At 35.1% G+C, this 18,758-nt stretch overlaps 1 protein-coding gene across 6 annotated transcripts in view; it reads right to left on the reverse strand.

Annotated features, from left to right (window-relative positions):
• Positions 1 to 1,836: 1,836 nt before the first annotated feature.
• Positions 1,837 to 18,758, reverse strand: part of TBC1D32 (TBC1 domain family member 32) — an 89,704-nt gene continuing 72,782 nt past the window's right edge. For all 6 annotated transcript variants that reach the window (XM_072855768.1, XM_072855767.1, XM_072855765.1 and 3 more), the window contains 6 exons: positions 11,544 to 11,613; positions 10,589 to 10,704; positions 9,464 to 9,618; positions 7,639 to 7,779; positions 5,843 to 6,031; positions 1,837 to 2,534 (listed from right to left, as the gene is read on the reverse strand). In XM_072855768.1, the coding sequence (XP_072711869.1) occupies positions 2,415 to 2,534; positions 5,843 to 6,031; positions 7,639 to 7,779; positions 9,464 to 9,618; positions 10,589 to 10,704; positions 11,544 to 11,613 (791 nt within the window). In that variant the 3' untranslated portion in view covers positions 1,837 to 2,414. The remainder of the gene's footprint in view (positions 2,535 to 5,842; positions 6,032 to 7,638; positions 7,780 to 9,463; positions 9,619 to 10,588; positions 10,705 to 11,543; positions 11,614 to 18,758) is intronic.

The following is an 18,758-nucleotide window of genomic DNA, read 5'->3' on the forward strand; positions in this document are numbered from 1 at the left end:
GAAAATGACAGTCACTGCCTAAGCTGCTGCTAGTGAGCCAATTCACAATACATGAGTAGGATTACTTGGTAGGTTTCTTCACAGCACCCAAAAGGAGCTATGTACCAGTTTCAGAACGTATCCAGAGGTCCCTTGGGCCTTTTAATGTAAAACTTTACCATGCACCATAGAATTCTTAAGAGATAACCCAGAAAAAGACAACATCTGTGAAATAATTACAAAAAGACAAACCCAGCCTTCAGACCAAAGTCAGAGATCATCAGTCAAAACTACCTATATGGATGTATATTATAAAACATCAGTACTGTTACTCTGAGTGGAAGGCTGTGGGGCCAGTATGCAACAAATGCCAGTTCTGCACCTAGTGCAGCACAGGAGAAAAAGCAGGCAAGTGTGTCTCACTTAATGGATGGATGCTACTGCTCTGAAATGCTCCCAAAAGTTTTGCTCCAAGGCAGTCTCTAAGCCTTGTAGGCTGAGCTAATCCCACTGTCTGAACTCTTTCAACCTTCTTGATACTCAGACAGTGAACCTGGGCAACTCACGAGACAGAGCTTCAAGCCATAAAGTTCTATTGGTGAGGTAGTATATAAGAAACAGATGGAAGTCCACATCACTATAATGCCTCTTGTAGCAAAAACAAAAAAAAATAGGGTAGAATAGAGGTTGTGACAAATGGGACTTAGTGCATCTACTGAGAGAATACCTTTAAGCACAGATGAAAAGCCCTGAACAGAAGAGGCCAACAAAATACAGAAATGAGAAAAAAAAAATAATCTGCAAAATGAAAAGAACAAGCAATCTACAAATACTATGGGGGGTGCATGAGGGGGACAGGAGAGGAAGCTTGGCTGGCAATGGGTAGGATGTACTAAACAGACCATGCTTTTTCTCCTCTTCCATTTCCAGACATTAGTATAAGAAATTCAAAAATAAATTTTAATAACTGTTCTAATTTTAGATTTTCTTTCCATGTGACTATGAATTTCTGCAGTTAGTAAGCTATCATCTTAAATGTCTACTTTTCATCTAACCTCGTGGGTATTGTAACAGTTACATTTCGACTTGATATTTTCTTTTTTGGAAATTTTGATGCAGATCTGATTGGCTGTATGAAAAATATTAAATGGACACAGGATAATACCTTGTCATTTTCCATCTACATTCTTTGATTACTTGCAAATACTGAAGGAAGCCCTACTGCTTGCAAATAACTATCATTTTATTTGCCATAATTCAAATCAAATACAAAGGCATTTATTAATTTTTGACAAGCCGACTGTAGTATTCATTTTAGGAATATGTTGTCATCTAATTGAGTATTATTTATTGAGTCAACATCATGCCCAGTGCGTTGAAATTTGAATTCAAAACCAACTATTAATTGATGCACAAATATATATTGATTTCTTAAATAATATTTAACAATGATATAACATAATATGGAAAAGAAAGCTGCTAGAATGTTTCCTCAGCTGCCTACTGACCGTTTCCTAAAACCTATCCTTACAGCAAATGGGATGCAGCGCTCCTCAAGAAAACCATGTTTCTTTTGAAACTGGGAATTTCAGTCAACTTCAACAATGGTGAAATTTCACCTACGCTGCACTGGTGTTAGAAAATACCTAGCAGCCTTAATTCTTGCTTTTCATTGATAATGAAAGGCAAGCACAGATGAAGCTTCTTATTAGTTTTCCTGTCTGAATGAAACCAGAATCTTTAAAAATGATCATTTTCCAGAGATATGAATAGCAGGCCGCTCAAGGACTTCTCATTCACCTATACAGGCAGAGAGTGTACAAATGTTACAAACAGATATTTTATGACATAAAATGATTTATTTTATTTAAAAAAAAAGACAGGAATATCAGTCTTTTTTCATTGCATGTATCTAAACACCCCATTTTCTCAACCTTATCCACAAAGTCAGAACAGCTGTGTACAGGGAATTTGTTTTTCATTCGTTGACTTTTCATGCATATGAATACACACTAGCAGTCGTTTCTAAGAAAAATCACTTTGTCAGGCCCTAGCAAAATATGAAGGTTTTAGGACTGTGCTACAAGGAGATGACAATAGTGCAATGAGTTGGGAACAGGTTCAAGGCTTTATAAGGAAGACTTGTGTTCTAAGGAAGACACTTCAGCATCCTACAGGTGGGTTCTGAAGCTGCCTTCTGCTAACTGAAAATGAGGCTGCATATATAGCCGGTCTGGTAAAATGTGGTATTTTAGGTCATCAAACTTAGATTTTCCTTTTGCAAAAACTATAATCTGAAAACCCTCCTTATTTATTTTACAGTATGTACATTTACAGAGCATGACTTATTTTAGGTGAGATTGATATATCAATCAATCAGCATCCTTTTAAAGGATGTAACCAAAACTGGAAAATAAAGTGCTTGTTTGCTTCATCTATGTATTCTGCACTCTTATGTTCCTCATGTCTTTCAGCAGCATAGGTCTGTAGATCGCCTCCAAGCTTTCCATGTATTCTAAATAATCACTCACTCGAAATCCATGGAGTGCTTCTTCCTACACAAATACACACAGAAAACATTTATTAGCTAGGAAAAAAAGATGCACAACTCAAATTTAATGAATTCCAAGCTTCTAAAGATAGCTCATTTTGTTCTGCTTGTCACAGCCTGGGTGTTTAAAATACACACATTTTATTACATTTCATTTAGAAATAAAGAATTGGTACTATCTGCTTCCAGACAGTTCTTTCTAATTACAGTCTTGGTAACAAAAAGCTTTTTCAGGTGGATGTTGTTCATCTCATTTTTGGAGAACATGCCATATGAAGATTTTTAAGGAAAACAAAGTAAGTTTTAAGAAGGCAAAGCTAAGTACTAAAATATTCCTTTAAAAGATTTCTATACCAGCACATGGCATGCTAAAAGTTTGTTAATGTGGCTTTTATATCCAACTAGATTCTTAATAAAACCAGGAGAGTAACAGTAGATACTTGTTTTTAAAATCAATTATAAAGAAAGATCTTTATGAAGTGCTTAAATAAAAACAGAATAAACACTTCTGCACCACCACAAATGATTAATTCTTACTAATTCCAAAACATAGAGTAGAAGAAGGTGCCCTCAGGAAAAAGAAACAAACAGGCCATGTTCCTTCTCATGGCTACTATATTAGAGGAAGAGGGAGGATGCACTGCAGAAAGCAGGATCCTGAAGAACAGTCTAGGTAAAATGGGTGAATTTGTTGCTGCTTTGAACTGGAACAACTTGTGTGCCCACCATCTACTAATCAGTATTACTACTGTTGGCAGCATGTGCTGCAAAAAGCCCTGTGGAGCCAGACAGTCCTTGTGGACACGCTGTATCTGCTGGTGTATTGAGTGTGCATCTCTGCTAAGTAGAATTCTCCTGAGAACATCTACTCAGGCTTGGAAGGCTGCACTTTGGCATCTGAACAGGAATTCAAGATGGTCTTTATATTTCTCCTCCCCTACTCACAAGTGAAAGCAAAGGCACGCTTTTACCTTCCAAGTTGCTCTTCATGCACTGTGAGAAGGTTGACTATACAGTGGAAAAGAAAACTGTCTCCAATAGAGAACTGTAATAGGTATTTAACTCTTCTTTTTTTTTTTTTTTTTAAGCAGTCAAATCCTATATTCATTGAATGTGTGCATGTATTAAAGCATTGGTCAACAACTTAGGTGTCAATAATATGGCCCATACTCACAGAACATAAATTGAAGAGTAGCTAAATTACTGCTAGAAGAGACTGACATACTGGCCTACATGTGCTATTACAACAAGTCACAAACCCTGTAGCCCCAGTTTCTCTATTTTATCCAAATGAAACCAAGATAGTCAAGATGGGTTTACTGAGGTGGCAGGTTACAGTATTCTTGGTTCACATATGGAAATTACAAAGCTATCCACCTTCATCCTTCCATGAAAGGATTAATAAAAGACCAAGCAATAAATTTAAAATTCAGTTAATGCTGAAACTTCAAGATATCTCAAAGGGATCATAACTGTTAGTAACCCATCTCGGCCAACACAAAGAACCAGAAAAAGGGAAAAAATATTCATGGACAATTTGTTACTTCTTCTTTCCCCTTGGCACAGAGGAAAGGTAAATTATAGAGTAGTTGAAGATGATCTCTTTCACAGGTGGTCATCTGTTTTTTATCACTAGAAGGATACATTGAAAGGGTGAATGTTTTACTTATTTTAAGTGCTAGGCATAATGTAATCTGAATTGGCAGCAAAGTTGTCTCCAACTTCTTTTTTTGTGTGCAAATGAAAGTATATTTATATTTTAAGAAGAAAATGTAATAGCTAGCTGGAACTACTTATTAGATAATACCAACAAAGGCGTATTGTTGTCAAATCATCATTTTTTCATTACAGATACAAAACATGTTAGAAGCTTAGAAACAGAAAGCACTATCGGTTCTTGGAAGGAAAACAGACAGCAGGACTTGTTCGTATAGCAAATGACCGTTGCTAGTATGAAGTTCAAGATATGACATTACATTAAAAAATATAAAATGAATACTCAAAGGTTGTAGGTGTGTTGGTTTTTTTTTTAACTTGGATTATGTTCTCAGAATAGGTTATACTTCCACTTTTAAGAGAACTGCTCCACTACAGTAATGCAAATTTGTGAATGTTGTGCTGAGAAATAGGCTAAAACTTGAAACTGAATTTGGTTATTTCAATAAAAGGGCAGCTGCCTAATGCCTTTGCAAGTATTAAACCCAAATAACCTCACACGATGCCCATAATATAGCTAAAATTTAATGAATACAATGACAGAATAATTTTTTTTCTTTAGATGAATTAAGAGCCATCAAAAGCAAGAGTACAGTTTAAGTATGCTATTAACTCCTCTTTTTCTACAGTAGTCACTCAATGAATTGTAAGTACTTCAGTAGTGCATTAATATACAGTATTTCTCAATAATTTAACAGTACTATGTCAAATCTTTGGCCTGTTTGTTTATACTGTAGGTGACAATACACAAACTCTCTCTTCTATAATTTACAAAAACTATCCCAATAATGCCATCAAGATGAAGTAGTTTTTAAGCCACATTGACCAAAACCAGGTCAAACAAAACAATTCACTCATTAGACTGTGTACCAAACATTTTCAAGGAAAATGATTGAGCTGACATATTATTCATATTTAAGAATATGTATGTGGGATGCAAACTAGTCAGAAGACTATTGTTGTTAGGACAGACTAAGATGCAGATATATGGCTCTCAAAAGAATTTTGACTGGAGGGAAAAAAAAAAAGATCAGAGAAAAAAGCAAAAATGCCTCTGGGAAGAAGAGTCAAGTATTTGTATCTATTCATGACTGTATTTATAGCTAAGCTGTTTCCTGCAAAAAGTATCCAATAACCAAACATAATTTATAATACGGCAAAGAATATGAAATTGTGAGGCTGGTTGTATAGAAACTGCCTTCTGTTCAAAATAACAGCTCACTGAGCTTTGTGCCACATCTCTTCAAGTTTCAGTAGGAGACCACTGTGTAAACACACCTTTCTGGAGAACATCTAGTTTAATGAGATTGGGGCCACATAGACAGAACTGAATCAAATGCCCTAATGACTTAATGTGGCTATTTACTTTGCTTACAAAGGGAACTGATCAGAACAAAATGCGGGAAAGCTATTCTCTGGAAAATACTATACCACAATTTCCTGCCGGGAAGTAAATAAAATTAAAGTATTATTTCACTCACTTAAAATCAATAACTGAAATTCAGTAAGAGCTTCAGATTAAGTAACATACATATTTTTAGTATTGAGAGCTTTGCTTCCCTTCAGCAATTGAAAAATTAAAAAAGAAACCCTTACTTTAAGAAAAAGCTGGAGATCTTGGGCTTCAGTGTGCTTCAGGATGTCTTGCTGTAGGTGTCTGAACACAGAAATACACATATATATTTGATAATCTGGACCAAGGAAAATACATATAGCAATGTAGTGACAGATCTCACTCCAGTCCATGTAATTCCAGAAACACTGAGTTATCCATTGCAGACAAATCTAGATGAGAATGAAATTATATATAATTAAATTGCTGTAGACATTCAGCCATAATTGATCAGCTTTATCTCTTAAATTTTCTCTACTACAGACCCTTTTTTCTATAACATTACCCTACTTATGAAAATAAAAGGGATAAAGTACAAAAGAAGCCAAGAATCACTATTTTTTTAAATCACAGCCTCTGAATAGACTTTCCAGTGAGTTCTGCTAAACATAACACCCTGCATTCGTGAAGCTCACTTATTTGAGTACATTCTGGCAGTTCCTGAGGTTGAGAAATAAAACTCAAAGTCCAATGAAAGCGAAGGTGTTTTTTTAAAGATTTTTTTTTAATGTGGCCTAAAGGGTAATGAGGGCGATGAAGGTGTGTTTAATGTGGATTTTCCTTTAAATTGAAGTAGCTCTTTGCCTTATAAATGAATGTTAGGCCCTTCCCTAAGACACGTTTTCATTTAATGAAGTGGGCATGGAACACACTTACCAACTTCTTTTTCCAGTTCTAAATCACAATGTATTAAGATGTGTACAGCACATTTCATTTAGTTCTAGACCACAAATCTTCTGCTAATCAGTGCTTAAAGTGTTTAAAAATATGCAGCAGCAGAAGTAACAAGATTCTAATTAGATGACAGCAGCCATACTCTGGCATTAAATCTGTTTTCAGGTATTTATTGATGCACACAAGCACTTAAATACATCAGAGTTGTTTTCACAGTTCAGGGTTTGTTTGTTTTTAATCCTGCAGTAGAACTGCAAAATCACACAGAAGATACAGTGGCACCCACCAGTGGCATTTCAGTAACACATTAAATTAAAAAAAAAAATCCTCAAACTAAAAACCTTGTCAGCAATTTAGAACAATAACTCCTCTATCATGAATTGAGTGCAAACAATAAAAAACCCATACAGTATAACTTACACAAGAATAGTTGAGGAAGGAGTGACTGTCCCCGTGTGTTTTCCCACCCCAAAACAGGAACCTTACTATAAGCACCTCATTCCTATGCTGAGATAAATTCCCTCATCTGCCAATCTTCTCTCCTCAAAGACCAAAACCCAAGCTATTTGAAGCAATATCTGTACCACACTGGCATCTGCCCCCATTAAGAAGTCTCTTAAGCTGCAGATCTTGTGGCAAAAAGGAATTTTGAAGGCATAAGATGAAAAATTTTTAATATATATTTTTCATATAAAATTAATTTTGCTCTAATATCACCTGAACTGCTTCCTATTACACACCTATCCCAAACAACTCATTTCACTCCTACTGAAAATTCAGAAAATTATTCCAGGGAACAACACATTCTATTTATTTGTAACGATAAATCTGAGGTTTTACTACATATTCTTTTATCAAGTTTTCGCCATGAACATGCAATGGAAAGTCATCCGCTGCAGTACACTGTCATTATTCTACCAAAGTCAGTTGCCTTCTATTTTCAGATGCTCTAAGTCACTATGCATTCAATACTATCTCTTACCCCCGGTGTCATAACCACCACACAAGTGCTGTATAGAAAACCCATGGTAGTTCCTGAACATTCTTGATTTTGTGGATTTAAGTCAAAAAGTTGATGATACTTTGATACACTTTCATCAGTTACCTGGGATGAAGTGAAACCAGCCATGTGGAAGGCTGAAAAGACAAGTGGCAACTCAGCTTTCAGCAACATTTCAATGTGGTGAGCACTGCAAAAATAGACTGGATGGATGCCAGATTCCACTGTGGTAACAGGCAGGTGCATCTGATTAACAACAACATCATCAACAACAACAAAATTGAGGAAAAACATTACAGACTACAAAAATGTGTTATTTTAAAATACGTTGCTGAGAACGTTATATAAAAATATACACGTTTACTTGTAAGATAAGTCATCCCAGTTATTTTAGACACAGGAAACAGAATAAACAAAAAAGCTGGTACTACCATTGGGAAAAACATGTAGTTAAACTAAAGAAAATTAAAAGTTAGAAACTGTTATTAAATATATCCTGACTATTCCTGTGCATTAGCAATCTAGTTCTTTATTGCAAGTAAGCTTTAATTGTCAAAACAAGGATGGAGAAACCATTGTGATATTTTAACCAAAGAACAGAAGGAAAAGACAACCAATTTCTGTTGGATTTTTTTTTCCTCATTTATTGGTGGATAGAGTGAAACTTCTATGGTATTTGAAGTTGTTTTCTGTGTGCATGTTTCTTTGCAGTATGCGTGGCTGGTATGAGTGAAATTCTATTTTGTGCAGCAAAAGCAACAGAGATTTTATCAGTATGGAAAGGTCTGGATATCAGTGCCTGGTTTCAAGGTAAAGAATCCTTGGCTTTGTGCTAGAAGGTCAAGATACTTCCTTTGGAATTTTCCTCCTTCCTGAGGTAGGTTCCATCACAATCCAATGGCTGAATAATTCCTCATTCACGTTTTGACATTTTATTTTAGTTTACATTGCGGTAGTTATGCAAATAGGTTAATTATTGAATTTTCTCTTTGTGTTTTTAAGATGTATTATGAAAGATAAATCATTTAGGTATTGAACATCAGAGAATGAACATTAGCACTGCAGCAACCTGCCTGCAATGCTGGCTAGTTCTTGTATGGAAGACAACAGTGAAGTTCTCAGAGCTGACGGTGCTCAGCACGATTATATTCACACAATGGAGAAAAATTTCATTGTGCTGGAACAACCTCAGGGCCAGACTCAGTGCTGTGAGTGGACCAATACAGTCACTTCTGGTGACAAGACAGATCAATTCATATTAATACAGAAGCCTGCATGCAGAAGAGGTACGGAATCTAATCTGTGCTTCTTATACCCCAGAGTTCTCTAGTAAAAGTTACAGTTATTTCATAGTTTATGTTCAAAACTTTCAAGACAACGTGACAATGTACAAAGTCAAACTGGAAGTGTTTTATTTTAAATAGATGGAATCACCCCTAATGAAAGACTGAAATTACATTTCCTATACTACAAACTTGATCCAAAATACTAATAATTTAAAATTGTCAAGCATCAGGTATTTGGCCAGTAATAATTTTTAAAATTATTATTATTTAGTTTTACTAAAAAAATCAAAAGGATGGACTTGTACACTGTAATAATAAAAAAAAGGTCATTCAACAGTATTGCAGCCTTCACACAGAATTTAATGCCACTAACAAAATTTATTTTACTGACAGCTTTAAAATTCAGTAACATTGCCTTTACTATCAGTCCACCTGTTATTTCACTACTTTTAAACAACCATCTGAGCACATGTTAAATCTATATTTTTCTGAGAGAATTTTTCAGGGTCACATATTCAGTTAGAGGGCTTTAATGAAAACTTAATGCATTAAAACAACCCACCCAAAACTAAGAAAATCGATAAAGTCTCCTTTAGAAACTTTCAAAGTTGCCTTTCAGAAATAAACAGCATTTAAATTCTTACAGATATATGCAGTCTCGGTAGCCAGAGAAACGCTGAAACAAGAAGACGTGAAAATCGCTGAAGAAACGCCAGTGTCTTCTCCCCGTCCCCTGACATCATGAGGAAGACAGAAGACGCAAACCAGTCGTAGCCAGCATAGCGCTCCTGCAAGCAGCCTGCGTGAGAAGGTTAAGGAACTCGGGCAGAGATCTCCTCCTCACTGCCCTGCAGGAACCGCGGCCCTCCTCCTCCCCAGGCCCATGCACACAGAGGCAAGAGCTGGTCTGTTAGAGATGGCATGAGGGGAATATAGCTGCACAGACGGCAGCTTCTTGAGGCATGGATGCCTCTCAAACTGAATTAAGAGAAACGATTTAAGCTATTTTCCCTATACACTATTTTTTTTCCAGTCCATAAGTAGTCAAGCCAAATCAACAAAAGTAAACAAAAACCAAGTAAATGCAAAAAAACTCTCACCAAAACAAGTGTGCTTATAGTACAAGAAAGGAGAATGGTGGAGGAGAAAAACAGGAGTTGTGAAGATTACAGAAAAGAGACAAAGTAAAAGAAAAGCTGTAAAAAAGAGATTAAGCATATTCTGACTAATATACCTGAAGTGTATTTTAATAGTGATATGCAAGTCTAATACCTGAAGAATATAGCAAAGCTTGTTGGAAAGGGGTATCTGTTTTATTTTTAAAAAAAGTTCCACAGTAGATCTAAAAGGGTCAGAAGTCAAAACATTCCTGTTGATCAGATTACAGCCACATATCATCACATGGGCAATACCATTAACACTGTTAGTATTGTGGGAGTACCACAAATACTCATTAATGCTCAAGGCTGCATTGCTGCAGACTCTTTATCACATACAGAAAGATGTGATCCTACTCCAGAACAGTTTATGACAAAAATGAACGAGACTTGCAATTTTAACAAAGTATGGGAACAAAAGGGTGCAAACTTTCTTGAGTGCATTGGGTGTGCATTTGAACTTAATGAAATTTCAAAGTAAAAGTGCTGCTTTTTTTTTTTTTTCTTTCAGTACATATTACACACCTACGCCACCATCTAAAGCCCAAACTGAGAGTTCAAATTCCACTGGCATTTTTAGGCAATATAATTTATGCCATCAAGAAAGGATACAAAGTGAGGATACCACAGTTCTTTGCTGTTGTTTCAGAAATTTCTCACAATTCATTAACACGAAGCACAGCCCATTTTCAGCATGTCCTTTCAGCAAGTTTAGATATTTTCCATATCTAGCACAAAAAGTTAAAAACCAAAACTGTTTAAAGGTTAAATATTTTTTTTAATTCCTAAAAAGCAAGAACTCATATTTAATAGGCCTGTGAAAGTTAAGCTGTCATAGCATTGTTCATCACAAACACTATGTTGTAGAAGTACACATAAATGGTTTAATAAAACCTATTGTGCTTTACCTAGGAAGGATACACACCAAACCTCTGCTACTCAGTGTAACAATTCCTCACCTAAATTCCTTTTAGTTCAGCTTTAGAGACTGTGGCGGGGAGGAGCAAGTACTCTAACACATACAACTCATTTTCTTCACATACATTATTTAGAATTCCATCTAAGTATATTGTATGTGTAATTATTAGCACCAGAATTCAAATATTATTGCTAACAATCTAAATGCTAACAAACTAAAGATAACAATCTGTGGAAGTACAGACACATTAGCTTTTCCTTCATCACAGCTCTGCATATTACCAGCCAAATAAAATGTTTAAATAGCATATAACTAAGCTTAGCTAAACAGAACCATTTAGAGAAGTAATGTGAGGAAAAAATAGACACATAACTAAGGATAATGTAATTTTATGGTAAATCTTACTAACAAGTTACAATTAGCCTTTACAACAAAAAAGGATAATAACCTACATAATCTGTAAAGATAATTTAATTATTTACTAATACCTTTTTCATTGTCAAAGTTAGAATTCGTTTTCTTAAAGATGATCTTTAGATTTAAATGGTATAAAACATTGAGTTGGTGGATTAAATATCATTAAAGTCATCCCAGGAAAATCAAACAAATCCTAGAAATACACTAGGGAAATATTTTAATACCATGTACCTGACTGTCATTTCAACACCAAGCTGCTGCACAGATGAAAGGCTTTCATTCTTCACATCTGCATCCATGGCTAAAATGCAAGAAAAAAATATAACAAAGTATTACGATAAATATGATTTTAACCGAATACTAATGTAAAGCTTCTTTAAGTATGAATATCAATTCTGGAGAACTGTTTCTTGTTTGAAATGAGTTTAGTAGTGTTTACAAAGGATGCATCAAGAACCTGCATTCTTCATATACGTTTATTTTTTGATTAAGAACACTTTCTTTATATGGAAATCTTCACTGTTAGTATGGTCATCATTAGCTTTACAGCACGATGTAAACAAAAAACATCTATTTCAGTCCCACTTCTTAGTAGAGCTTTATCCTTTCTGGCCAAGAAAGCAGCATTTTCTGATCTACCTTCTTCCATTCCAGTGGCCTTAAGTCTCCTAGCGTAAACCCAACTTTATTAACACAAATTCTATTTTGATACGAATCACAGAAAACTTTGTAACTGATGGATTTAAAAAATCCTGTATTTCTATGCATTGTTCTTTCACACAGTAATATATACCCCATTTTCTGCATTTGTTAAAGTTAAAAATCCAAGTTAGACAAATTGATAAACCATGAATTAAAGCAACCTCTGTTGTAATATTTTCGCAAAATTTTAAATTCTAAATACAATTAAAAATAGGGCATTGTTTCTCTCGTGTACATATATCATCTAAGACAACTATACCTCAGAAAAAAATTACAGTCCAATAATATTATGAGTTACAAAGCTGAGGGCTTAAACCTTTAATATAATTCTTTCAAAGTGGTACTTAAAAAACAACAACAAACAAAACAAATAAATATAAAAAATCCCTAACAACTGACATAATTTGTTAAAAATGTAAATAACACATATATGGCAGCAGAAGTTAAAATATATTCAATGTATATGTGATAAATGTAAAAATCTGATTAAGCAGATCACACAGTAACTTGATATGTTTTTCTATATCCTTCTCAGACAGATAGAGAAATCAAACTGAAGGATTCCTTGGCTACCCATTCAGGTAAATACTCTGTGTTCCTGGTAAGCAAACAGGGACTAAGGTATTAAAGATGAAATATTTACAGTTTAAGGGAGGAAATGCCTCTGATTAGGAAGAAAAGTTAAAGAAAAAAAATTAAGTACTCTGCTCATATGAGATGAAGTAGGTTGAAATTTTCATGAAGAATACAATACAGCAAAATTACACTCGACAATGAAGAGTAAAATTCAGCAGAGGAAGTACAGTAAGAAAAAAACCCCGTTCTGTATTGTAACTTTAATAGAGGACAATGATCTAAGTGTTAGGATCATGAGAAATTAACCTTGTACTTTTGACAAATAAATACATTTATACATAAGAAAAATCAACTGGTCTTTGAGTAAAACGAATTTACTCAATAATCTGAAGGGACTGAAATAGGAAACCCACTTCAGAGAGGTTTTTTAGCCAAAGAACAGAAGTTCAAATATCTTTTGCATAGCATACCAGCAACACAATGTTTGGAATAATACATATAAAATCACAAGGCATTTCAGTTAAAAACCCAGATGAGTGAAACAGCTCATAATCTTTTACAGCTCCTGTTCCAAGTTACCTGTTTACTCAAGCTGCAATCACCATACTAAATCAATTCATTTTCAGGTTCCTGTGTGCAACTGTGAAGGCAAGAGGCATACTTATATCCTAGAAACCAGGGGGAATTTGAATGAATTGGCTATGACTAATGGCTCATTCAGTCCTGACATGACCATATTTAATGGCAGGAGAGAGGCAAACAGTATCACAACCTCTAAGCCACAAGAAAGCCCTGCCTCCATTTTGAGGTGGATCCTCCTGTGGGTGGCAATACAGGAGCTGGTATCCAAGTCCAGCAAGGGTGTAATGAGGAACAGCTGTATCACAACCCACGATCTGAGCCCATTTTCCATTCTGTAACAGTTTACAGCAAGTACTGAATGCTTATTTCCCATTAACATTAAAAGAACACAACTGATTTCATTGATTCTCATTGCCTTTTCTTCTCTGTTGTAATAATTTCTTAGATGCTGAAAAGAGTTTCCTCCTTATCAGTTTTCCTTTTGGTATTTTCCCCTGTACTGTGAAAGAAGATAAAATTAACATAGAGTTTGGATTGAATAACAATTCTATACCACATAGTACCTCATCAAGGCAAAAACTCTTGCTTTTGTACACCACTGTATTTGATATAAACATAGCTCCATACACTAGACAGTCAAGTTGCTGCCAGTCCACAACTCACAATGGGAACACACAAACTGTGGTTCTTTGTCCTGGGCCAAAAGTTTTAATTTTCCATTTTGTTTACCAGTTAATAGACTGGGAAGACTAGGCTTTAGAAAACTATAAAGTCATTTAGAATACACAAAGGACCACTTCCCACTGATTAAAAACTGGACCTAGAAACCTTAAATGCCCTGTTAAGCTTAGAAAATTGTTATTAACAGTAAGTGGAATATTGAAATACTTCATATTGCAAACCATGGATAAAAGTTGACTAGTAAGCTTGCAGGAGTATGTCATGACTGTACTATCGTAATGATGCTCATACCTCTGATTTAATACACTGAATTTAATTTTCTACAAAACTCATTTGACAGATATTTATCAGTACACCTGATATAACTAACTGTCTTGAAACACAATGGGTTTCATAACAAAAGGCATCGACAGATCAATTTTCTAAATAAGAATGCCGTTTATCCTCAAACAAAGGACAGAACACCTCTCTGAACTGTGAATTAGATAACAACATGATACAGCACTGTGGCTATTATTAAATGGAATGAACAATATGCTTTGGCAGCTTCCTTTTTATTTATCTAATAAAAAAAAAAATCTATGTTGAACCCTTCTTTTCTACCCTTCTTTCTTTAAAAACATAAACCACTGTAAAACAGAAATTAAGCCAAAATTAAACTAGTGACTTGAAGGCTATCAGAATTCTCTAGGAGCTGATTTACAATTAAAAAAAAAAATATTATAATAGAAAGTTGACTTTATCTCTCATTCTAAAATGCATAAAAAACCCCACAGCAGTAAGTATGTACCATTTTTAAGTGTAAATGATACATATTTTTTTAGCCTTTTTTAGCCATGCTACTGCTCTTTATATTAGCAACCTACCATACACATTTCAATAAGCTAATCCTAAGAAATATTGGTATGCCTACTCTCAAATCTTTTTTGAAATCCACTATTTAACACAATCTTGTTCATTCAAAAGAGAAAATGCTTTCTTTGAAACACCAAGGACTGTAAACTATTAATGGTCAGTGACAACTTTAAAGAAAAAAAAGAACACTACATGTGAAAAATTTTAGAATATTATCTTTTTCTACAATAAAGAAGTATTTCTTTTTATGACTTGGTAATCTTCCTCTTGTTTCAAACCCTTCTACCTCTAAATCAGATTCAGTGTTCCACAGAGAACCAGAAAGAGAGAATTAGGACCTCTCCTGCTTGAGTGGGGGGAGCAGTGAGTGTAGGGAGCAGGGAAAAAAAAGGCAAAGAGAGCTCTTTGAGCAACTTTTCCCACCTGGTTCCGTTAGCCTAAATCTGGGATTCCTAGGCAAGGCATGCTTCACTGCCATTGCCTATCTTGTCTTCATCTTTAAAGTGAAGTAATCCTGTGCATCCTGGATAGACCCAGATGCAAATCAGGCGATCATGGGGAGAGGTGGGGATTAACTTCTGCTTACAAGCCCTTTCCTTATTTATTTATTTATCTATTTATTGCAGAACAAAACCTAGTGATGGAAAGGAATTTGAAGGTTTTCATCTTCTGTCAGTAGGAAAAGATGGGCTGATTGCCTTCTGTGGTTTTTATCTTCCAGGTCTTCCTGCAAAACTGTGAGCAATCGTAAATGTCAAAAGGGATTAGGGGGAATGGGAAGAACAGGATGAAGGCAAGACAGGGAGCAATTCTTTAAGCAATCTTAGTGGTTCCTTGCTTCGAGGTCATGACTGATCATTTGTACTAACTCTGATCGTGCCCATTTCAAGCATCTCAATGGGCAGTACTTCTCAAAATGTTTTGTAGCATTCAGGAGCACAAAAACAGACATCCTATAAGGCATGATTTGCAAAGGCAATTACATATTACTATTAAACTCAATCTACAGCTACAAACACTTCAGAGTAAGTTAACTGGCACACACAGTCCAGTAGTATTCTTCCTGATCACACTAGACTTCAATCAACTTTACAACTCATTTGAAAGATTGCCTTCTTATTCATTCTCCCTCTTACCATGAAGAAGCTTTTATGTGTTTAAGTCAGAAAATGGGCTACACTGCATTCATACTGAAATTACAGGATACCAAGCTGAAACAGTTTTATGGCATATTTCATACAACTTGTATAGTCTTTAGGTAATAATTAGTTTATTACCCTGTTTAACTGCTGTTACCCCAAAGAAACTACTGGCTTCCTTTTTGTGTTAAGTGAAGAAAATAACTAAAGCTGTTGCTCACGTTATTGATTTAGCTTTTACACTTGCTGGTGCCCAGGCCAAATGTTTTTATGGCTACATAAATAATCTTTGCAAAATGTTAACAAATGTTAAATTTTAACTTCAGTGATGGTAAGTAAGATTGGTTTTCTTCGTATGGATGGAAAATACTTTTGATTCAAAGGAACCATGTAAGTAACAATACTGCAAACAGCTGAAAATCCCATGATGGCCAGAGTCACCTGCATAATTCCTGAATTCAAAAATCTTTAAAATATGTAGTTATGTTCGCTATGAGATCTCTAGTCCTTGGCTTTGTCCATATAAACTGAAATTGTGAAACTCACAAAATCTTTTTTTTTTTTTTTAACAAAAAAGCATGTTTTTTACTTACTCTTCAACACGTACCTAAACATTGACACTGTCAGTGGGTAGGTGCCCAAGCAGTCAGTATAGAACTTCATGTTTTGTCAGTACCTATCATCTCTCTTTCTGATGTCCTTATGAAAGTTTTCTCTTTTAAAATGTTATTTGGAGTTGGGGCAGAGGAGAAGTCATACGTTTCTCACTATATTCTCTTCTGCCATTTTGCTACCACTTTTTGATGGTGTAATCTCTTCCACCAGGCTACTCATTGAGAGCACTTCTGACAGTCTGAATCTCATATTCATTGTTTGAATTGTCTATAAAAAAATCCCATTTCAAAGAAAAGTACTATTATTGTTGGATTTGAACTGTGAATGGAGACAATGTAAACAAGATCCAAGAATAATTGTTGGAGAATGTTGCTGGCTTCTCATCAGAGCTAGGTAATCTCATGTGCAATTCCACCTTGACCATTGAAAGTATGTTATGTCATCAGTACGCTTGTCATAACAACACAAGATCAAAATATTCATATCTAGAACTTCTTCTTTATGTATTGGTCATCACAAACATTCAAGCTATTTTTGGCAGCAACATCGTTAAGAATGAACCACATTTTCAGTCCAGTTACATATAAACTGGCAAAGGGCAAAATGCATTTTGCTAACAGCATCTTTAAAGTGGGCACTCATCTTTTGGGGTTGTAGTCCTGTATTTCTCATTTGCTACTCCGTCTGATCAGTCTATATTGATAGCTTCCCATTGGTGTTTTTACATTTCTCAGGTAATTACCCGATCCACCTGACCCTTAGAAGATTAAGAGCTCATTAAATGGTAGAAAGTTCCTATGAGATTTTGTTCAGACAGAGAACTAAGCCTCATCTAGAGAAGGAACACACCATGACATTTGAGTTTTACGGCCAAGACCTGAAATCCCTGAGGTTCTGTCCCTTTGGCAGTACATGGCAGAGCTATTTCAGAGACAAAATCCGGTAGAAATAGAGAACTCAACTGCAAGGTCATCTGCACAACCAGAGCTACCTAAAAAATCAGTTGATCCTGAAAGGCTGTAGCATTCCCAAGTTTGGGCAGTCTGCAACACATGGTGGAGATCAATTAAGAAGTCCAAACACCAACATATTAGATGACTCTGCAAGTGGAATTCTTTGAGACATGGGTTTGTTGGAACCTTGAGAAAGCATACATTTCCACAAAGCATTTATGTTGCAATGAACTGGAATTTGCCAACAGGAAGAGCAAGTGGCTATTTTAGGAACTTCATATCCCTAATGGGTAATGCCTATTCTACTACTACAGCAAATTTCAGTTTCTTGCCATCCTATTGCCTATTACAGCTAGACATCAATGATTTGGTTTTCATTGTTTTGGGTTTTTTTAATAATAAAGAAAAATAAAAGCGAACTAGAAAGTATTAATTCTGGGAAAGGGATAGACAGAGTTCATTAACATTTAACATACATGTTGTATGTTATCTTACTCATTTGAATCCACATTACAGCAGTATCATTTGTGCTAGCAGAAAGTAAACTTCAAGTAAGATTTGTGTTACTGTTTATAATTAAACACTGCAACTGCATAGTGGTTTATCAGACATTTTTCCCTCTCTCTTATCTTGAAAATGGTAACAGCCTAAACTAATTTGATTTTTCCATATTTGCAAATTTTATAATAGACTGAAATCCTGAGGGATTCTACAGCAGATGGATGACTGTGTTATTCTAATTACAACTACCTACGGGTTCAGAAAGATGTCATTTTTTAAGATAATCAATTTCTCATTTCAAGAAACATGATAAACACTGAATATCTATGCATTGTACTGAATCCACTTTCATAAAAATTGTGGCTTCTCTTCATTAAAATTAAATAACTATTAGAAACTGTTTTTCAGTTCCTCAGACCCAAATTTATTCAAGAGAATGGCGGACACACGCAATTGCCAAGTGCATGTTTGGCTTACTTAGATGTGCAGCTAGAAAGATGCATCTGGAATATAGTTTACCTTCTAACAACTCATTAGCTTTACCCAATTCAGAAAAATGTCTCTACTGTAATAGTAGTTTTAGGATTTAGCTTAGATAGTGCTTACACATACGTACATGGAAAAGATACTGTGAAATAACATGGCATTCAATAATTAATTGTTCTCCTTGCAGAAATTCCAATGCTTCACACACATCAGCAGAAAACCCTGAGAAACGTATACAAATCTGATCAATCATTATTCAATCAGTAAGAAACCTAATTTTAAGTAAGTAAGGTCTGACAAAGATTTGAGCGTATTTTATTTGTCCCTTCTGTACATAGGAAGAGTAATACAGGCTT

This window comes from Ciconia boyciana, chromosome 3 (genome assembly GCF_034638445.1).
Source record: "Ciconia boyciana chromosome 3, ASM3463844v1, whole genome shotgun sequence".
Classification (NCBI taxonomy): Eukaryota; Metazoa; Chordata; class Aves; order Ciconiiformes; family Ciconiidae; genus Ciconia; species Ciconia boyciana.